General features: G+C 39.4%; 1 protein-coding gene across 2 annotated transcripts in view; it reads right to left on the bottom strand.

The window, feature by feature from the left end:
* Positions 1–19044: 19044 nt before the first annotated feature.
* Positions 19045–23491, bottom strand: part of LOC113982226 (3'-5' RNA helicase YTHDC2) — a 37482-nt gene continuing 33035 nt past the window's right edge. For both annotated transcript variants that reach the window (XM_027710240.2, XM_027710241.2), the window contains exons 27-30: positions 22639–22842; positions 20655–20837; positions 19348–19451; positions 19045–19199 (exon numbers count right to left, since the gene is read on the bottom strand). In XM_027710240.2, coding sequence (XP_027566041.1) covers positions 19371–19451; positions 20655–20837; positions 22639–22842 — 468 coding nt within the window. In that variant the 3' untranslated portion in view covers positions 19045–19199; positions 19348–19370. The remainder of the gene's footprint in view (positions 19200–19347; positions 19452–20654; positions 20838–22638; positions 22843–23491) is intronic.

Below are 23491 nucleotides of genomic sequence, written 5' to 3' on the forward strand. Positions count from 1 at the left end.
CTGATTTGACACAGCATAAGCCAGAGAGAAAAGCCTTCAGATGGGGCAGGAAGAGCTGCAGAGCTTCTCACAGGGTGCATCTTTCCTGCTGGGAAAAAGCAAACTAAAATGGAGTAGTTTGATTTTTGCCCAAAAGCCACCTCCATATCAGAGGGTGTCATTAGTACCCTCAGCCATGCTGGAGTAGTCAGGACATTTAAAAAGGATGAATGTAGAACTTATTTGTCAGATGAAATTTGAAGTTTCTCCCAGTGTTTTGATTGTTGCCAGTAAGTAAGCAAGAAGCTTCTCTATAAGGCCTGGTCTGCAGAAAAGAAAGTTAATGAGCCCTCACAGGACAGATACAGCTTACCCAGCAAGGCTGCTTGTGCTGACATAGCTTATTACTACTGCCACAAATGAAATAAACTGTATTGACTTGTTTGTCAAAATGAGTTGTGTTTGCACAAGGCATTTACTCTGCTGGTGTAAAAATGCTGATTATTTTATTTTTTACCCCACAACCCTCACAAACATCACTAGACTTGAAAAAACTCTTTGCACGGACCTGTCCCAATGTCTTTCCCTCTCCCTTCTCTATTGTCTGCATTTCAAAACTGACTCCATTGTTTGTGAGGTTAATGGACAGCCACATGTCTGCATCAGTCTTTGAACATTTATTATTCACTGTCCTTAATAAGGCTTTCTTAGAAAGCATTTTTTAGGTGCAGAAAAGACAGAAGTGAGTTATTTTTTGTTTTTTATTTAATGAGACCCCAGAAACTAGCTTTAGAATGCAATTGTCAGGAACCAGATCTGGGTGGAAAATTTTGGTGTACCATTTGGCACACACACAATTCCCAAAAGACATGTAGGAACTTCTAGACAGGTTGCTGTGAACTCAGGAGAATATTTCAAAATCATAAAGAGAGGATTCTTCTGAAAGTCCAAGTCCTCTGCACACCATTCCCTGTGATATAAACAACTATCCTGTCATTTAATGGAGGAGACCATCCTGGGTTTGGGAAACACTTTTGTACCTCCTTATAAATCAAGAAAGCATAAGACAGAGAAAATACATTTATCAAAACAGAAATTTAGCATAACTACATGTCAACCTCAGCACTTTATTTAATCCCTTCCGTATATTGACTACAAGTGTATTTTTAGATACTAGCTTTGACAATGCAGTATCAAGTGCCAACAACCTTCCCAAGGTCTTTACAGCAGTAGTGTTAACTGACTGGTGATGGAAGATGTAATTATTCACATACAAGGTCCATTATTCAAGTTAAGGTCCATAGCAAATAATTTGTTAGATTAAAATAAATCAACCAGAAAGAGGATTTTTTTCCAAACTTGCAACTTCTGCAAAATTGTAAAGAAAAATCTACAATAATTAAAAACCAGAAATCTCTGTGTTCTCAGGCCTTTTTCGTCCTTTATTCATGATTCTGTAGTTCCCCCATTTTAAGCTTTTCTTGGCAGAATATCACCACCTAGTGATTGTGTGTGCTCACAGGAGCTTCCAGAAATTACATTAGAACTTGAAAACAGAAGGCTGATGGAAAGAAAAAGAGAAAATTTAAGTGGGGAACAATCCTTTTTGTTATTTACGTTGGAAACACTTCCTAAGGAAGCTGAAAAGAACTTTCTAATGAAATGTAAGAAGATTTTTACAGACTGATTAGTTGGTTAATAATTAAGTACAAGTATCACTTTAGGTAAATAAAGTTAGGCTTTCAGTCTGCACTATCTCAGATCAATTTATTTCAGCAATATCAGATATAACCAGAATTAAATTAATGAGTAAAATATTATGAAAAAGAAAATTTAGACATTGTCAGAAAACCTTCCCAGCAGTGAGACTTATTCACTGGAATTACAGTGTCTTGATTCCATGTCATATTTTAAAACTAGGCTGGTACATATCAGAATTCAATTGAATATTTACCACCACTGCAAATAGTCCAATGGATATTTTCTTTCTCAGATATTTTTTTGGCTCTGAGATACCTAAGAATCAAGATATAGATCTCATTTGTAGACAAGGTAGATAAGGTTCTCCCCAGAAAAAAACCTTATTATTGCAACTATTACGAAGTGGTTCTTTCTGTGAGACCACACCACCAATCCAGTTATATTCTGTTCACCTTCAGAGTAATTTTACAAGACAGAAATACAAAATAAAGATTAATTCAGTACATATTTTCTAAATACATAAAAAAAAAAAAGAAACAAACCAGATTTTTGAAGGTGTGTTCAGAGACCTGTAAAATTAAATGTCATTGCTATCTTGTGCTGAATGTAAGCAGAAGATAAAAAGATAATACACATTTAAAAGCCAGACAAATTAGGTTATTTCCAAAATAATTTCTCCAAAGTGGACATACGTGGACTTTTCAGCTAGCTCAGACACTGAACATAGCTATAACTAATACTGAATAGCCTCACAAGTCTGTGCCAAAAGCAAGGGTGCAGCCAGAAAATTAAATTACCTTTCTGTCAGTTTAACCAAGGAATAATGACCTTGACAGCAAGGCTCTTTAAGGGAAGTTCACTTCAGCATATTGGTAAAGTGCTTTGCCTCTTAAAATGCTTGCTAAAGCTTATTCTCCCCAATTTTTTTCATCATTTAGAAGTACATTAGAAGGCTCATATTTATGGCTTTTCTGCCAATAAAGTTCAGATTCTGGCCCCATTCTGGAGCTTTGTAACTATTTTTTTCCTGCAGTTGCCATGGGGAATCCTGTCAGGGGGAATTTTACCTACATCACTGTGGCTAAAAATAATGACAGTAGAAAATAACAAAAAAAACCAAAGCAGGGTAAGAAATAAAGGTGCCATTTGAAGGCTTCATGAAGAAATTTGCATTGCAAAACCCAAGTACAGACCTTTTTTTGCCATAGATGTCAATAAGAATAGGGTCAAACTTAGGTTATGATACCCAGCTTTATCCTTATTTTTCCTAATTTGTTAAAAATGAGATTTGTTCAAATTAATCTCTTTTTTCCTATGGATTGCAAGATGTCCTGGGTTACACAAAAATTCTGGTGTCCACTTTTTCTTTTTTCTCCAAATATACCTTTTTGGTTTTTTGGTGTTTTGGCTTCTCAACTCATAAAGTAAAGCTGTAGTTCTCAAAAATTTCTGATCCCAAATTTATGTTGACTAAATACAAACTTACTTTGCCACACTTCTTCTTGCTCCAAAAATACTGAGTTTACTCTTAGACATAAGCATTTTGCTTACCTACATTCAAAATAACTTCTTAAAATAAATGTAGCTATTTTCTTCTCAATTACAATACTGCAGTTGTATTAATACTTAGAAAGTTCAGCAGAAATCCCTTTATGAGAGTCCTCGACTATCTGTAAACCATAACTGAGGAGGATAGCAAAGTGACAGAGGCAAGAAATTCATGATCTGCCATAAGAGACATCCCGTAGGTCCCTTTTTGTAGGTCCCTGCAAGCCTGGTCAGGAACTGTCTGAGCAATTACTGCATCTGCAGAAGGGCAGACCTGCCTCCCATCGTGCGCGCCGCTGCCCACCGCATGCCACAGGCTGAAGGGGCAGGGCGGAAAGGGGCTTTTTTTCTTGTGTAATCTTTAGCCTTCGACTGGAGAAAATCTGCAAATTGACTCCAACTTACAAACCAGAGACTCTATGGAAAATTACTAGACTCTGAAGGAAACACAGCTACTGTCTCAAACAGCACGGTAAGCCTTTGGTATAAGGTAGGTTTATGAACGTCTTCTGTTCAAGGTCAGATTTAATGGTCTGTGTTGTACAGGAGGTCGAGCTGTGTGATTTAAAACGGCTGATTCTGTCTTTAAAAGTTGCATAAAGTCCGGGAACATCCTGGGCATAAAAAAACAACAGTATCCCACAGGAAAAAGCAGAGAAAAAACATCCCTTTGAAGAATCTGGTCTTATTTGAGCCTCAGCTGAAATCCAGAGAAAGAAGAAGGGTCAGGTAAAGGCAGTAATGCAAGACTTCCTCTCCTTTGCCAACATCAGTGTTTTTTTACTAATCTTAAAAATTTTATCTACCCACCTTGTTCAAGATGTGCAAAATCAGAAATTACTTAATTGCTTTTGAAGTCTTTGGATTAATATAAGAGCATACAATTCATGTCAGAGGCAGAACAAATGAAACAGAAGCTTCTGGCAAGGATAAAAAAAGCAAATATTTTATTTGCAAATAAAAAATCATGTACAAGGCTTATAACCTGTCCCAATTTCACCTGAGAGAGAGTTTGCTTTCGTCTTAGTAGCTTGTACAGTGCTGTGTTTTGGACTTAGTATATGACAATAACATTTATAACACATTAGAGTTTTGGCTACTGCTGAGCAGTTTTTACCCTGAGTTAAGAACTGTTCAGTGTCTCATGCTCTGCTAGTGAGCAGGTGCAAAAGAAGCTGGGAGGGACCGTGGCCAGGACAGATGACCTGAAGTGGCCAAAGGGATATTCCATAGCATAGAACATCCAGTATATAAACTGGGGACAGATTTTACCTTTATCTGATCCTCCTCCCCATCTCATCAGGTCAGGGAGTGAGCAAGCAGCTGTGTGGTACTTGTTTGCAGATGGGGTTTGTGCTGGTTTAAAGGTAAACCACCAGGGAAATGAACTCAACTCAAAAGAGATTATAAATCAGAATAACAATTTAATAAAATAATACAGTAAGTACAATTATACAGACAAACAATTGGTTTTAACCCACGAAACCCAAATATATAACCCAGCACCCTGGGGCATGAACAGAGTGGTGTTCTTTGGCCCCCCTGAGTCCAAAGTAAAAGGAGAGGGAAAAACCTATTGGTGAGAGTGCTGGTGCAGTCTGGTCAAGAGCGGTGATTGCAGTCCGGTCAAGGGTGATGGTTTCAGTCTGGTTGAAAAGTGGTGGTTGCAGTCCAGTCGAGTGGTGGTTGCAGTCTGGTCGAGAGCAGTGATCTGCAGTCTCCCTCTGGATCCCACGAGTGGTTCAAAAAGTCCCAAGACTCCAAGATTATATATTCTCCAGTTCAGGCAGGAATGCTCAGTACTTCCCTCAGGGCGGGGGTTCCTCAATGGGCCTGAGGACAAAAACACCCTTCTATCTCGCAGGCCTCTTAGCACCCAGTTTGTAGCCTGATGAGTCAGGCTGCTCTGGGCAGAGGGTGCAAATGGTCTATTGACAACAGTTTCTGGGAAATGGCATGGAAGGCTATAAAATATACAGTTTTGGGTTACACCCATCCAGTGATGAACTGGGCCCAGCTGTTCTAACTAGGACAGGGTTAAATCATGATATAACCAAACAACAAAAATATGTGGAAAACACAAAATAACCCTGGTAATAAACAACCAGGACCTAATTATGTTGACTAACTGCTAGATTCCACTCCCCAGATGTATCTGGCATATGCACTGTTTTCTACACCTGGCTCAATCCTGATGAACTTCAGGTAGATATTCCTTGAGCTTTCACCAAGCTTCTCTAGGAAAATCTATTCATTTTTCCTGCCCCAATAGGCCTCTTCTCACATGACACTTCAGTTAGGCCTGGGATCGACACCAAAGGCTAGACAGCTGATTTGTCCCTCTGATTTTGGCACCTCCAGAAGCAGTGCATCAGTAAGATTCACCTCTATCTGTATTTGGTAGTAATTACTTGCAATCTAGCCAAACAGGACTCCTCTGCAGAGTAAGAAAGAGGCCCAGCTGCAGCAGGATTCACAGACTACTGGTAAGTAAAAGGAAAGACAGAGGTATGTATTTTAACAAACACAGCAAGCAGGAAGCACTGTGAGAATCTGCACCTCTCCAGCCTGGAGCTGGAGCTTAGCACCATGCTGCACTTGTCTTCACCTGACCATAAACCAAGGGGGTCCTTTTGGTGGTGCTCCAAATTCAGAGATACTATTTTGTTCTACCTCTGCTACTCAGCACCTTCTCTCCATCAGTAAATGCAAACCAAACCCAAACTTTTATGGCCCCCTTAAGCAGTAAATATGTACATCCTGGTTGCCCCACAGGCCACTGGGAGCACTCCAGGAGACTGCAGAACAATTTGCTGCAGAGCCATCTCAGGCAAGATCAATACAAAAGCTTTTATCTATTGTTTCATTACACAATGCTTCATACAGCTTCCAGTTTGACAGCACAAAGACAATCAAAAAAAAAAAAAGCTGGAGGATAGAGAAAGGCACCAAGTATACAAAATACAGAGCTTATGCCAAGCAGAGAATACGCACTGCAATGGGAACACTGAGAGGCTGAACACTTAGAAATTTTCTCTCTCACTTCAATATGTCAGTCAGTTTCAGGTCTAGGGAGAAAAAGACTCATTCCAGCTTCTATTCTTACAAAGAAACAAATTTATTTCTTAGGGTCTTTACAATCAGGATTCCTCTGCCATGTTAATGAGCATGAATGACCACTTTGATCATGCAGAGAAAAAGGGTTGGGTTGCAGTCAGAGGGAACATGACTAACCTTAGTTTTTCACAAACTACACGTTCAACACATGTTCAGTCTCCTAATTTAAAGTATATAATAGCACATTTTTGTAAAAAGGATACTGATTCCTTCCTCCAGTTTGAATAATACAGCTGATGCAGCAAAATTGTAGGGAAAAGTTACCATCCTCAGTCACTGCTTCAGGGGAAAGATCATCCTCACCACACTCCTGCTGTCAAATCTAGATAAAAAACACAAGTTATCCAAAATAAGAAGGAGATGGAGACAAACTGTAGTAACATTCATACAAATGACAGTGACAGCACAGACATTTTTTCAAAATAAATGCAAAAAAACTTTCTCTATGTAATAAGCTGCTCCCATCCCAACATAGGGAATGAAAAGGCTTCTGAAACGCTAGTTAGAAACAGCTGCATTGCCTTCCCTCCATCCAAATAGTTAGCATGTTTTTTCTTAATTGCTGTTCTGCAGATGTCACTTTGTGGTTTTCCCTAACGATAGGGATCATTATTCAACTTTCCTTTTAAAAAAGAGCAGAGGACAACTTTGGAGAGTCAAATTGCCTCTGCTCTCTGAGATGACAGGGTGAGAGTTGGTGTCATTTTGAGTATTCATCAAAAGCCAAAAGTGATTGTGTTATAGGTGAAGTGGCAAAATGAGTGATGGAGGTCAAGGCTTATGAGTATTCAGAAGCAGTGGAGGAAGAGGGCAAACCAGGAGTGCTCAACACAGATGTTCAGTTGTCATTTCCCTTCATCGTGTACTAGTCATTTTCTTCAACTGCAGAGAAAGGCTTGAATATTAGAAACTATCCCCTTTGTGAACACATCCACATCAGAAGTCCGGCAACAGAGAAAAGCTGAACCTTCCTGAGCTTTCACCACTGATGGGAACGTTCTAGAGCTGAAAAATAGAACTTCCAATAATTTCACAAGGTGCACAGCCATCTTGTGTACTTTACAGCTCATATTAAATATAGTTGAAGTGTGAGACAAAATCATGAAGAAGTTATGAGCAGTCCTGGCAAAACGACAGCAGTAGAGAACCAACTTATCTTCATTTGTGCACAAAGTTTAGAAATATTTCTTATGATAAGTGTCAGAAAATTGGTTCAGTTGATTTCCTGTTTTTTTTTTTAATAAATTAATCACAAATATCTTTCCCACTCTTGTTTATGCTAAAAACAATTTCAAACTTTATATACTTAGCATTTATTGAAAAATTGAGAGCAGAAAACTGGGAGAGGAATAGCATCAGGCACCTAACCTGACTAATTTTTTATTTTCCTACAGACATTTTGTAAACACCCAATTATTTATTTTTTTTTTTTTTTAGCCTGCTATCTTGACATTTTCTATGAAGTAAATGTGTTCTTTTTCCTTTTTTTGATCTGGTGGCTCTTTTGTTCATTTCTCATTTACACCAGATACTCCCCATTTTTTACTTCTAGCATTCTCAACAACTAACTCTCCTTTAGTGAGTAAGAGAAAGTGGCTATTTTGTCACACTTGGCAGTGTTAGGTTAACAGTTGCATTCAATGAACTTAAAAGTCTTTTCCAACCTAAACAACTCCATGACTCTATAAAAAACTGACAGAAAATGTCCCCAATGAGAGAGACAGTGTTCCTACAGCTCATTTTGAAAGAAAACTGTTGCAGTGGAGTTAAGAACTGATTTTGATTTTCCATCTGTCTGCTGCCTCAACTAGAGTGTTCATTTGAGCAGAACCTGCAGGGCACAGCTTCTTAGGAAGGCCTGTTTAAGAAAGGATTGCATCTTGATTGGCAGAGACAAGTAGTAACATGTCAAGAATTTGACTGTTATCTGAATACAGGGGTCTTGTAGGTTATCTTGACCATTTATATATAAATTAAACAGCGTGCTGAACTAGGAATAAATCTATCCCAAGGGAAAAAAGGAGACAAGGATGGATTTTAAACAACATTACTTGGTGTAAATGAGTATTCAGTTCTGGATTTAAGATGAAAACATATATAAATTTTTTTTAATTTTTTTTTTTTTTTTTAATGTTTAAAGATTCCTTTCCTTTAAAATTTTTAGATATAATTTTCCTCTCCTTGTCTCTGATCCAGTGAGCCATTAATATCCCTGGTAGCCTTTTTAGTGGCTGCACCAAGTCCTGCAATAGCCTGTTTCAAATTTAACAAGTTTCTAATGATGCTTTGCCAGAGTTTAGGTCCAAAAGAAAACATCCAGTGGCATTGATCTGGAGTCTTTAAAGTTGTGCACTTAACTTTTTTTTGTTGTTATTTTAACATTACTGCAAACACTACCAGTACGTGCTATTGCAAAGTCTCAAGCAAGAACAAGACTATTTAACTTTCTCATCTCTTCTTTGGCTGTTTATAGCAGCTACTGAAAGCAGGAATGCTCCTTTGCAATGCACACAGAACTGATTGTTTCTCTTCTTGAAAACCTAATTACTAACTCTTTATAGAACTAGCACGAAAAAGAGAACAGAGAAAATGATAGAATATCTCGAATTGGAAGGGACCCATAAAGTGTCATCAAGTCCAAGACCCTGCTCCTTCCTGGACTACCAAAAAGTAAACTATACGAATAAAAGCATTGTTCAGACACTCCTTCAAATCTGGCAGACTTGGTCCTGTGACCACTTTCTTGGGTAGCCTGTTCCAGTGACTGACCACCCTCTCAGTGAAGAACCTTTTCCTAATGTCCAATATGAACTTCCCCTGACACGGTTTCATTCCATTTCCTCATGTCCTATCACTGGTCACCAGAGACAGGAGATCAGCCTCTGCTGTCCCCCTTGAGGAAGTTGTAGACTGTGATGGGGTCATCTCTCAGCCTTTTCTTCATCAAGCTGAACAAGCCAAGTGACCTCAGCTGCTCCTCTTGCCTCTGAGGTCTTTCACCATCTTAGTCACCCTCCTCTGGACATACTCCAACATTTTGATGTCCGCCTTATACTGAGGTACCCAAAACTGCACACAGGACTTGAGGTGAGGCCACATCAACACAGAGCAGAGGGACAATCCCCTCCCTCAACCAGTTGGCACCCTCCAGGACACTGTTGGCCCTCCTGGCTCCCAAGGCACTGCTGACTGATATTCCACTTGCCATTGAGCTGGATCCCCAGGTCCCTTTCCGCAGCACTGCTCTCCAGCATCTCATTCCCCAGTCTGTCTGTACATCTGGAGTTGCCCCACCCCAGGTGCAGAATCCAGTACTTGCTCTTATTGAATTTTATATGGTTGGTTACTGCCCAGCTCTCTAGTCTATCCAGATCTCTGTGCAAGGCCTCTCTACCACTGAGGGAGTCCACAGCTCCTCCTAGTCTAGTATCATTAGCAAACTTACTTAATGTACCTTCAATTCCTGCATCTGGATTTATAAAAATGCTCAAGTAATACTTGCTCTAAAACTGAACCCTGTGGAAATCCATTGATGATTAGCCACCAGCCTGATACCACCCCATTTACTATAAGCCCAACACATCAGCCAGTTGCTCACCCAATATATTATGGGTTTGTTTAGCTGTGTGCTGCACAGGTTATCCAGAAGGACATTCTGAGAAGTTAGTGAGAGATGCCTCTGCCTAAATTAAGGTCCAAATGAGCCCATATGCTAAAGTCTATAATACAGATTTTATTTAACAGTGAATGTGAGATAGAAAGAAATAGAAAAGGTGAGGAGAGGGGAGAGAGGGAGACAAAGAGGTCAAGCAGACCACCTATGGATCCAGCGGCAGCCCATTGGTCTTTCTTCACCGTGGGCTTCTTGGTGATGGGGGTCCTGGGAGTCTTTCTTCCACAGGTACCACCTTTATACAGTCCAAGTTCCAGGTGTCCATGGAATGGTTGCAGATACTGTTCCCATAACTTGGGGTGGCGTGTGTATGAGCAGTTGCTTCCTTTACAGTTTGCCACAGTGGGAATTTTTTTCCAGATGCATTAACCAGGATGTACAAATCAGATCTTGCCTCTGTCAGGTCTGGAATTAGCACCTTCCTGTTGCAAATTCCTCCCTTCGGTGCTTATCTTAAGTTCCTGCTGTGGTGTCTTATCTACGTCAAGTTCCTTCTGGTGGAGAGTGTTTGAGACAGGCAACTGTGCTCTTTAAGTCCTTACAGAAAGTATCAGAAACTTTACTGAAACCAAAAAACCTCACATCTATTGGCTTCCTTTGGTCAGCTAGATGTGTGACCTTGTTATAAAAGGAAAACTAAAGTTGGACCTTCCCCTCATGAACCCTGGCTGTGGCCAATGACTTGTGTTGTCTCTTAAGTGTTTTTCAGTACCTCCAGGAATAACCTTCTCAGAACTTTACCAGGCACTGAGGTGAAACTGACAGGCCCGTAATTAGCAGAATCTTTCTTGTTATCCTTCTTTAAAATTGGGACAATATTTGATAGTTTCCAGTTAGCTGGGACTCCCAAGACCATTGAAAAATAATTGAAAGAGAACGCACAGTAGCTTTGTCCAGCTCTTTCAGTACTGGGGATGAATCCAATTGGGTGCCACAGATTTATGCATGTCCAGCTGGTGCAGCAAGGTTTAAACAAGCTCAGGGTTGGCTGCGAGTTTATCATCCACCCAGTCAAGGTCTTCCAACACCAGGCTCCGGAGCTCCCAGGGCCCAGCACTAGTGTTCAAAACCTCAGTGAAAAAGGCATTAAATGTTTCCATTTTGTCTACCTCCCTATTTGTGAGATGTCTGACCTTGTCAAGCAACAAACTAATGTTAACTCTGATCCTCTTTTTGCTGTTAACATCTTTAAAAACCTTATTATCATCCTGCTCAGTGCTGGCCAGTTTGAATTCTTACCAAGCTTTGATTGCAAAAATTTTCTCTCAACAGTGGTGAACAGCACCTGTATAGTACTCTCATGTTACCCAGCCTTGCTTCCAATGCCCATACACTTTCCTTTTCCACCTAAGTTCTAGCAGAAAATCCCTGCTCAGCTCAGCTCAGCTGGCCTGCCTCACTTTCTTGACTTCAGACACACTGGAACTGCTGTCTCCTGCACTCTTAAGAGATGACTCTTAAGGTTACAACTGAAACAGAGTAAACCAAAATTGCTTTAGGACAACAGAAATAGCAAGAAGCAGAGATCAGTGATACAGAGAAGCCTACTGGTATCTGCACTTCAGCTAGGCAAGGACTTATATTTTTCAAGTGCTGAGGGACCAAGAGGTAATAAATAGACTAAGCTAAAGAATAGAGAAGGTGTAACAAAAAGAAGGGTAACAGAGCTGGTCAAGAGTCTGAGGCACCAGGGCTGGAAGCTGGATCCTGAGCCCTGTCCTGAGCTGACCTTTTTACTTAGAAAAACCATCCTCATGTTCATCATTTCTTGCAGGTAATTAGTAATGTTTACACAAGAAAATTACTACTTAAATCCTTTAATAACTAACATATCATTATTGCTTGTCTAATAATGTCTGCTTTCCATGGAGAAGAAAAACAATTAACAAGTATTTAATAACAGTTCTGAAGACATATCTTCTAATATCTACCTGCACTCTAGCACTTCTCATCATCCTCCTTTTTGGAGAAGTAAAAACTCATGGGTATGTCAGACAAAAAGCAGCAGGCTAATAATACAAATTCCTTACCATAATTCACTACTTTTCCTGAGGAGAGTCCACTTTATTTGCAACTGCTCATAAAACTAGGTTTCATTTTAAACAGTCCTCAGGTGACTAGAGCTCATGTGCTAGTCAACTGCACCACCTAGCTTCACTCTGAAGGATCTTCAGAGCCCTGTTTTTTCTGACACCATTGTCTGTATTCCTTCAAAGCAAATGCTTCTTCCTGTACCACTCCTGCTCATCTGGTGTCTCACCACAGGGAATACAAACAATTCAACAGCTCTGACATGTTCAGAGTTCAGGAAACCCCTCACCTAATAAATTTTTTTAAAAAGTAGTACTGGTGTTCACAGGAGTGTAACAGAGCTACTTTCTCTTTCCATTCTTCCACCTTATACCAACTGGTATGACCTTTCTACCCATGGATACTTCCTATAACTCTTGTGTCCACATTTACCAAAGCTGGACAACACCTGTTGTTGGTTTGATTTGTTACTGAGTGGAGCAACATCTATTAAAACAAACCTTAGGAGATCAGGGCTCTGCCACTTACTGATGATGTGCCTGGGAAGTTAATACTTCCCCTTTTCAGCAATATTTCCTTTCCAGGAGTGTTAAAACAGAGTGCCTGTTCAATCAAAATTGTCCCGACTTTTAAATGGGAACTGGCACATTCCCAGTAGGTTTCAAGTCTGACAAAAGCATGTTTTCTGCAGTTTTTAAAATTGAGTACTGGGAGACAACACAGCAAATTCTGTCTACTTCACCTGGGAAACACAGCATGGTGCGGTTTTTTAATCACTTTCTGATCTCATCCAGCTTCAATGCTCTAAATAGAAACAAAAGCAGAACTAGGCAGCTAACCTTACCTCAACTTCAGACTAAGGAGCACTATGACTACAGCTACTGCAGTCCTCTGATGTCCAAACTAGGCCATGGAACTTTGCAACATATTTTCTCAGTGCCTCTGAAGACAGAAGACCAGCAAAATTCACACATGAAACCTACACCACATACATATTAACAGTTCCAGTCAACCGGGTAAACCAGAAAAATTCAACCAGGTAATCAGGAAAATAAGCTAAAGCAACAGTCCATGGGTCTCTCGGAAGCTTCACAGCCTGTTTGTGAGGTGTCCTGTGGCCCTTTTCTCTTTTCTCTTCCTTCTAGATTGGTACTTCTGCTCCACTCCCTAGGCCTGTCCTTGAATAAAAAGTAGATCCCATTTTCATAAAAAAGCTATGAATAGAGCACAGCAGTTCTCTTACAGCAATGAAATCTTACTTTGTACTTTGGTTTAGGGCATGTTGGAACTTAGCAGTGGATAAGCTGTTGAAAGCAGCAGCCATTGAAATGCTGAAATTGTCGAGTTGCAAGACAGATTTCTTCATTACTAACTGCACTTAAACTAATACAAGAAGCGTGAGTATGAAAAGAGATGCTTAATCTGAAAAGACCCATCAAAACAATCAAAGAAAGGAAGTTTTGTGCTCTTAACTAGACACGCTATAAGTTAAAATTCACAGAAAGCTTGTCGGTGCACAGAGAGTCAGTTCCTATTTCTACACAGCTTGCTTTTAAAACAGATTATCAACATGGTTTACAAGAGCATAAGTTATTAAATCTATTTTACATGTGTCATACAATTTCATTCACAGTTTCTGCCCAGTGTCCAGAACATCCTCATATAGTAGCAACTTTGGCAATTGTGTTTTGTTCCCTATTTCTTAATCTTATTTGACTGCTGCTAGGCTTCACCAGACATTCCATATGGATCGAACAAAGTGGTATATTATTTAAGAGCCTCGAGCTACAACCTTTGCTCATATATCAACAGTACCAAATGCAATATGACCACTCACATAGGCAAACTTACAAGATCAGCTTGTGAATCTCAGAGCTATGCACTATACAACACAAGGCAAAAAATAATGATTTCACATCCCCAAGGTATGAAATTAGCATTAAAACTCCTTCTGGGCTTGACACAAATAAAATACAACCTTTCTGAATTACCTGATTTAATTATGGGCATACTTTTTAATATCTTCAGGACTCTTAATTTTTATTCTCTACTGGGGCTATTCCCTCAGTCTACTTTCATGATTTGTCTTTAAACCCAGATTTACACTTTTGATCTAGGCAACACCCTTTCAACATCTGTCAAAAGAATCAAAACAACAAATAAAGCTTTTAATCCAGAGCAGCATCACCTACTTTCTGGCCTGTGGTACCTGTTAGAAGATGCAACAGAGACAGCTGAGAGCAACATAGCATGATCCACAGGAAGGTAACAGTGCAGCTAAGTGCTAGAAGAAAGATGTAGAGCAACAGGAGACAAACTACTAATGTTTAAAATTTTGTATTATTTGAAAGTAGCTAAGTGCTTGCTTGACAGAAGTAGCTAGAATTGTTAAGCCACAAGTTGAACTTTATCGAAACTATATATGTTGAGTATGTCTAAGTCAAAGACGGATCATAGTGAAACCTGGAGCTAACAATATGAACATTAACAACAGTTAGAATAGACATGGTTATCCCCCAAATATTAGTTAAAAATTAATAGCTGGACCAGACAACCCAGAGATCACGGTCTATGAACTGCAACAACCAGATTGTACCATGGACTACAGAACTGACCCCTACCAAAACCAACCTAAGAGGATGTGAAGGGGACCACATAGCAACCACTTGGTAACAAAACAGTGAAGCAACAAAGAGCAAAAACACCCCAGACCCTAATAATGGTGTTGGTCTGGACTGTCACATGAGGGATGGGGAGTTTAGATTGTAAGTGCATAATTGCCCAGGGATTCCTTTTTATGGGGTCTCTCTTTTAAGGCACCAAGATCAAGCTACTAGGTATCATAATTGATCTGTGCCAATACATCTAACAGATGGAGATGAGAGCCTAGTGACAAAAATTTCTTTTAACAGCTAATGTCATTCAGACAGTGACTGAATACATCTAGAAAGTGGTTGCTCTGGGACAATCACTTCAGCTCCTCATGAGAAAAAAAGGGGGGAAAATTAGTAATTGCAGAAACCACTTTAATTCACTTTAAAGACAAAGCACCTCAGGGTAATTATGGACTGATCCAATCACCTCAGAGAAATCTGCCAGCTATGAGCTGTGATTTCATTTTGACAGAAACTGCAAAAAATTTCACAGTAGAAATTAAACCCACAAGGACCAGAGGAAATGTCTTTATAGCTGTTGGGATGATGGAGCAAAAATTATACTAGTTCAATAGTGGCAAAAAAAATTTAAAAAAGCAAATATTGGAATAAGTAGTTGCAACAAATAACCAATACAAATGTAAGATTTTTATAAAAGTAAAATATTTAACAAAAAAAACCCTTAAAAAATACTTAGCAAACTTATTTTGTTCCTAGCAAAAGGAACCAATTTCTGTCTGTGGCAAAACAGCTTGCCGCTTTTACCTATTTTCAGAAATCTGTTCCTGAGAGGGCAGCACACCTCAGCATTTTCTCAGGAGCCACTGGCAAAGATCTTACCTGCTGCATTGAGGAACATGACAAGAATTTCCCTGAATCAATACTGCTAAGTTTTCATGTATGAAAAAAATTTGCAAGCCTGTGGCTGTCCTCCATTTATGTTTCCTTTCTCCTCACTCCAGTGTTTATGGGCAATGGTCTAGCTTGCAAGAACTTCATTTACTTTAAAGCAGAGTAAATCACTCCTGGCTTACAACCTCCAAGACGGGATTTTTACTGTTGCACAGAAGATGGTGATGGGCTATTTCTCCCATTTGTCATCATAGATAAAAGTTGTCTTTTCAGATACAGAGGGCCACCTCTGTGGCCTTCATCCTGCTTTAGTTTTCACTTCACTGAGTTTAATCACACTCAGTCATAATCAGCCAGATGAGGTGTCCCTAAAAATCCCAGTACAGAGGTACAGCCCTGAAGTTCTTCCACAGAGGGATGATACTGTTGGTAACATCAGACACATGGTTACCAAGATCTGTCTCTTCGGGGATCCAGGTGATACAAAGTGAAAACAGAAAATGTCAGTACACAAGGTTAGGAAACCAGAAGGTGCTTGATGGCTGTAAGGAGTGGTTTTCCAAAACATTCAAAGCTGTGGTCTTACAGACACAACATGAAACCAGAGCAGAGGATTCTGCAGAAAGAACTATCGGGAAATCATTGCTCCATAGTGAAATAACTGTACAGACAGTTTGCAACAATTTAACTGAAGGGATGGCTAGCCATAAAGATGTCCTTATTTCTACTAGATGAGACCTACTAAATTTGTATGGATGACAATGCAGAAAATAAAGGAGTCTCTCTGAGAAAGCAAGGTCGCCATCACACTAATCATCCAATGAGAGAGATCAGAGGGAAGCTTCTTGAAGCTTTTTCTTTCAAATCATTTAAAAGCAAGCAGAATTATGTCCTTACAGATGAGCATTTAAATGCTTCAGCAGTATCAAGAAAAGTCCACTAGATCTGTTCTCCAGACACTAACTTTTGTAAGAGATGGGCCCATGTGAGGTTGGCTGCTGTGCCTGTAAGGCCAGTGCCTATTGAAATGGGCTCCAAGTGGACCAGGACCCTTTTTGATTAGCGGGCACTTACGGAACATGTGGGACAATGTCCACACAATGTTCCTCTGCCAATAGGTGCTACTTCTAAAGCATGACTGATGACCACCCTGGCCAAACTCAATCCAAATCTGTGGGACTGGCCCAGGGGTCCTCAATCATCTTGGGGTACTTCTCTGAACATGTCCTAGTGCCACCTGGAAGAGAGTATCTGCACTTCCTGTTGGAAACTGTAGTTGGATCCCAGACCCCAAAGTGAGACTCCAGGCTTTCCAGTCTGAAACTCAGATGGTGTCCTCCATCTGCTGTGTAACATATTCGCCAGCCAGCTTAAATAGTTTACAGTAACAGATTTGTGACAGCACCTGCTTAGTTCGGTTACATCAGATGCTTGTGAAAGAGTGTCAAGCATCACATTCTGTTTTAACAACTGGTTAGATTACCAAGTCCTCCATTTGGGAGGAACTTGACACAGCATTGTCTGAATCTGAATGAGATGAAGTATTATTCCTGTCTTCTGGGACTCTACATAAAGAAATTTCCTTTTCTACAGCCTCCAGACAATGATCAAATGTTTCACAGGCAGATACTGTTACCTGGAGGATCACACATTGCTCCCCACATTAGTCTGATGGCTTTTAACACAGACAGGGGCTAAAGCCTTCTCCTCTATCACAGCCCCAGGGTCTTGCTGGGTAAGGGATGGATCTTTTTGTAGGTAGTAAACTGCATTCTTCAAATCCTACTCAGTATCTCTAAAAGATATAAGGGGAACTCTGTGTTTCCATCCATCTGACTTGCTCTAATCAAAGTAGAATCTGACATGCATGGGCATGGCAAAGTCCTGAAGTAATCAACTGAGGCACCTGCTACAGGGTCAGGGCTGCCCATGATTCAGTGTATCACATCCGACTTCTAACACCAGAGCGTAAGGGCTTAAGGCAGCCGTGCCAGGTTACAGAATATGGTTACAAACACCAGGCCAACAGCTTCAGGGACAAACAGTCCATCTCCAGATAACAGTACAGGCAAAAATACAGATCAGTAGTACAATTACCTGGGTTGTAACAAGAGCAAGTCAAATAATCCTCCAAGACTGAGTGAGACATAACATCTGGGCGTGCCAAAAATTACATGACTGTGGCTGTGACTCAGGCAGCAGGGCACAATCTCTTCTCCAAACAGGAGACCTACACCAGACAACGCCCTTGAGGAATGCAAAGTCCTTGGCTGGACTGTTCTTATCATCAATCTGCAGAAGCCCTCTTCAGGCTCCTTAACCAAACATTACGCCTACCCCTGCTCTCCTTCTGTGCCAGTTCTGTCCTTGCAGTGCATGTAATCCTATACAGGGCAATACACCCCAGATTTCTTTGTGGGTACAGGTCTGCAAGTACTGTATAAGGTAACACGAGCCTCACAGCTCCCTTGTGTGCACCATCTCCAGAAACACTGCATTAGGCATTACAGCATTACATAGACCCTGCTAGCCTTGGCACTAAACCTACTAAAACCGACAGTTTACATATGGAAGTCACTACACAGAATGCAAGAACAAATATACAGGGTATATTTGTGAGAACATCCTGTGAGAAACTAAGTAGTGGCTCAGGAGCAGAAAAAGCTCTTAACCTGAGAATGACCACAAACATAGTGCTGACAATAAGCAGACTGAATTTATACCAGCCTTATAGTACAGGACGTTAAAGACTATGGAGAAGCGAAATAAAGCAAAACAACAGTAGTATGGAAGAAAGAAAAGAACTTGAAAGACAAGGTATAGAAAGGAAGCATGAACTACACTGAAAGATGACAGAAGTGGTACTGCTAATTATTTTTTATTTTTTATAAAAGAAGTAAAAATCTTCTAATAATGCCCAAGTTAGTGAACTATTAGAGTGCCATTTGGCAACAGGCCTCTGAAAGACTGTTCCAGCTTATCCAAGTGTGAGTACTTCTTAAAGGCAAAAAATATTTGAAACTGGAAACACTACTGGACCAACCCACGCTCAAAAGTCTCATGAATTTAAATTAAAAAGTACTGTTCTCCAGCTGTCTAAGTGTTTGTATGAATATATCCTGCTCTCTTGCACTGTCATACAGAAATTTGCACTGCCATACAAACACTTATGGAATCCTCTAATCTATTTGGAGCCATTTATTCTCAATTCATTTCTTTTATGCAAACTGCAAGATTGGTTAATTGACATTACACTGGTTTCTTTCACACATTTTACTGGATTTTACTGGAGAAGTCTTTAAATGTAAACTGCGTGTTTAAACAGTCTGCTGAGCTACTTTAAACCCAAGAATAACTTACAGGTGTTGCATTGTTTCAAAATCACTTGAACTTTACCATGTTTTTAAATATCTACTGGATGCTACTGTAGAAAAAATAATTCAGTCAAAAACAGATTGGTGGATAATGTTATTGACACTTGTTAAAACTAGGAAACCAACATAATTCCCTCTTATTTTTCCACTCCTAGCTGCACAGTATGACTAGCAGCTTCAGGAATCTGTTGCGCCACCTTCTTCCTCATCTTTATATTGTAGACACGCTGCTGGTTCTTGTGGTTAGAGCTGATGTTCCAACAAACACAGCTAAAAGAAACCAAAAGGAAGAGAATTAGTCCCAAGTGCAACTGCTCTTCCACAACCTACAAGCGAAAGGCAGTACTGTAACAATACACTGTATGTAGACATCTTTTCCTCTATCATAAAACCAGAAAACAATGCATGAAATAACTACCTCCATCACATTATCTGACATGCTTAATCAGTTGAGTTTTTTCCTGCTGAAGGAATATGGTCCCAAAGCTGCAGCAACTGCTCTCCAACTTGTGGTTCCAGCTCCTAGAAATGATCAGGAAATTAGAGAACTTATTAGCACTGCTACTACTGACACAGAAGAACTATTAATTACAAAATTCTTAGAAGAGGTTGCCAGTGAACGCTTTCAACCTTTCTGAAAAAGGTCATTCCTTTTGCCCTTGAGTCATACATTAGAATTCCACACACAGGAAGGGCTCAGCAGGAGATTAAAAACTTCCATAAGCAACCCCGGCCTACAGGCTGTTTGGGTTTTTTTTTCCTTCACTGCAACGTGTCAGTTCTCATGAAGAGAATTCCCAATGAACACATCACCATCATATACAAGAACAGATCCACCACAGAATTCATACCTTCCACATGTCACTTTCTCATTAACTAAAGATTATCATTCTCTACATCTTTTAAGTTTAATTCAATCAAGTGTGGTGGAGAACGTGGAAAGGCAGGTCACAGGTCATACAGTGGCTCTTGGTGGAATCATACAAACCAATATAAACCACTTGTTTTTAGAATCATTGAGATTCTTTAGGTCTTAGGAGCCACTTACAAGAGAAGTACTGTCAGCTACAGCATGTGCTACATTCCTGTCCTTGTTCTTGCAGTATGCTCCTTTCCTCATTCTTACAACTGGAGAGGTTTTGGGGAAGCAGTGAGAAGACAATACAAGTTTAGCTCTACAATGTTGTACCAATGATACGTTTTGGGAAGGGACTGAGGAGAACACAGAAACTGCCAGAGAACTCTTGTGCCAATTCTTTTCCGTCTTTTTGTAGTTGAATTTAGATTTAACAAAGTGGAGAACAGTCCTAAGCTTTATTCCATCTCAAATATCAAGGTTCTCTTCAGGTTTTACAGAAAACTCAAAGCTCTAATTATGAACAGTTATTTGGGTGTGACAGACTATTTCAGGGAACACATCTGAACCAAATATGGAACAAACCTCTGAAATTAAAAAAACCCTCAAACATTCATTTGTTGATGTATCCAGACTTAAATTATCTATTTTTTTAATACAAATTAAGTAATAAACTTCTTTTATTTTATCCAATGTTTCCACTAGTTCAACAGTAATTCTCCATTAGCAAAAGGCACAGTGCAGATCAATGAACTCTGATTCAGATTAACATATATATGAGGACAGCTGAGATGAACGTCAAGGCTGAACAAGTTAATAAACGATACACAATTCTACCAAGTAAAGACTTCAGAAGAGAATAACATTACCTGGCCATCTCTGCTTATTTGTACTTTCTTATTGTCATTCCAAGGGTTGAGCAAATGGTGTGCAAACTGAAAAGGAATGCTTTCTTTTCGGATCCACTCCACCTTAAATACACCTCCAAAACCAGTAGATCCCCAGTCTTGACTTTTCTCACACCCTATTGCTGAATCCATTCTAGCAAAACCCTGGAACAAAAATTTAAATATGTAAGAACAGACATAATGAGAGCATATCTATTTATGTTGGAATTAAATAAATGAGTGGACTTCTAAAATGTTTACATCAAGAAAGTTAGAAGTATCATTTGGCTTTTTCCACCTAAAATATATCTTCTAGAGTTTGACCACAAAGAACGTCTCTGAATTCATCTCTCACAATTACCACTGGAGATTTTTTAAGCTTTGTAACAGAGGCTGGGAAGGTGTTGTAAAAACATTTGAAGTGCAAGGAATCAAGATGAATGTTCTACTACAGAATAGTCCATTAGCTACTCCTTGTTACTTGTAGATACTTCTAGAGCAGATCTATTCCTTCCTTCCCCTGTTCCCTCTCTGTTAAGAAACTTTCATATAGAATTAGAAGAGTGCAGCTGTTCTTCAAAGACAGAAGTCAAAGTTGCTTTTAGTTCCTCCTTCAATGAAGTGGAAAGAAGTTCCAACAAGACAAATATTCAGAAAGAAAATGAAAGAAACCACAAATCCAAGGCTGCATCTAACTTATTTAAGGACACCCCTTAAAAACACCCCCCAAACAAACGAAAAATAAACCAAGGCCACATACAGTGTATCAGCCCTTTAGGCAAATTTATGCCAGTTATGATACAAGAGTCCAAGAGATGCAGTGCACTATGTAAGTTACCAGCACATACTGCTGCCGTAAGACATGCAGTCCTAGATTGCTCAAGCCAGATTTCAATGAAAATTAACAAAAGGAACAGAGGAAAAATAAAGGCAGAAAGAAAAGAGACACCTGGGATAAGAGAATATTATTAGAGAAGTTAATCTCACATTCTCATAAAGGTCTGCTACATTGTCAAAACTGGAAGGGTAAGGCACTATCAACCACCCACATCCTGACTTCGGTGTGTCTTTCCTTCCCGGCTTCCTTGTCTAAGAGCACCAACATAACTGCCTATTTTCAGCATCAACCGGCATGCTGAAAATTACTTTTCCATATTACACTGCATTTGCCAAATCACTGTATGTGTATCTCACTGCAATCCTCCAGCAGTATTGCCAAGATAGCTGTATTTGGGTTGGTTCATTAGATTTTAAATTCAGCTGACTTCTACAAATAGTTTATATGTAAAGAGGTAAATTGAACTTTCTTCACCTGGAACAATTGAGTTTAGCTGACTCTCCAACACAGCTAACCTGCAATTTCGCACTACCAGGTCAAATGTAACTTTAAACTGGCCAAAAATCTGCCAACGAATTGTTGACAAATACCTCACTAAATATGAAGTCAAGACACAGCTCAGGAAGAATCATGGCCATGCTTCCCAGTTTCCTAACTTTTAGAAACCACAATTCAGGCAAAACAGTTTTTATTAAAATCTGTAATAAAGTCATCTGTGAGTTTGCTGACTTTAGAAAGCTGTGATTTGTAACTGTTTGTTCACTTATAATATTTATTTTGGTATGCAGAGAAAAGAGCAGCAATCACTTGCTTTCTGTGGATTTTTTTATTTACTTATTTCATTGTAGTTGTTTGAAAGCATTTATATAGGGTATAAACCCTATTCTGACTCATTATGTTTGGATGCAATTTAGTCTTAGCCTTTGAGGGACAAACTGAGTTAATTAAAACAGTCTATTTCAGAGAAAAATGAAGTACTCTTTTCTCAACAACCAGAGACATTGGCATCCTACTCTACTTATCAGGTCAGGAGTCATAAGGAAAGCCCTCCATACTACACATAGGCATTTGCTGCACCCTCTTAAAACATTAACCACAGCCAATATTCAGTATTAGCTACGAACTCACCTGAAAGTGTCCAGACCCTTGAACAGAAAATATTAAGTAAACCATGCTGCTCTCCCAAAAGGCTCCATTCAGTTTTCGCTCATTACTTGGTGTAGTGGACCATATACCCTTCTGCTGAGAAATATCAATGTTCTGCAAGTTGCTACTTTTCATTATAAAGTACCGAACTGGCATATTTTGTCTTGGTGAAGGAGATTTGGAACACTAGAAAAATTAAATTAATAAACACAATAAAATAAACCACGCTTTAGTTCTAAAGTTTTACACACATAAAGACAGAAATCCCTTCACTGCGCTCCTCCTCTCCTCTTCCAGATTATACAAGAAACATAGAATCTATCAGCTGTTCCTGTCTGAATTGATTTTCACATCTATTTTACATTTCTAAGCACTTTTCAACATAGTAATTCATTCATGAGGGGCAGGAAGCAAGTACAGTAGAACAGGCCTGAACAGTTTAGTAATTACAATTCTTTGAAGGTCTGAAGGACCTGAAGTTCCACACAAAATTAATCATCCTGGACTGTAGCCTGCAGCACACTACTCGTATTCCATCTTCAGGAAACATGAAGTTTTCTCTCTTTAACACTGGCTGAATCTAAAAACTGAAAGACTTAAGAGGCATTACTAAATTTTCCAATGAGTCCATGATGAAAAGAGCAATGGGCTGTCCCCTCAGTGATCTGTTTAGTATTAGTGTAGTTTACTATTCAAGTATATAGAGAGAATTATGACAATAACCTAATTAAAAATGTGTGCTTTGTTAAAATAATCATAAAAAAACCCCAAACGCCCAAGCAGCTGTAATAAGGCAGATAACACAAAACTTATAGAATCAGTACCAATGTATGCT

The sequence above is a fragment of the Pipra filicauda genome, unplaced genomic scaffold (assembly GCF_003945595.2).
Source record: "Pipra filicauda isolate LSUMZ 115617 unplaced genomic scaffold, ASM394559v2 scaffold29_size4552773_pilon, whole genome shotgun sequence".
Taxonomy (NCBI): Eukaryota; Metazoa; Chordata; class Aves; order Passeriformes; family Pipridae; genus Pipra; species Pipra filicauda.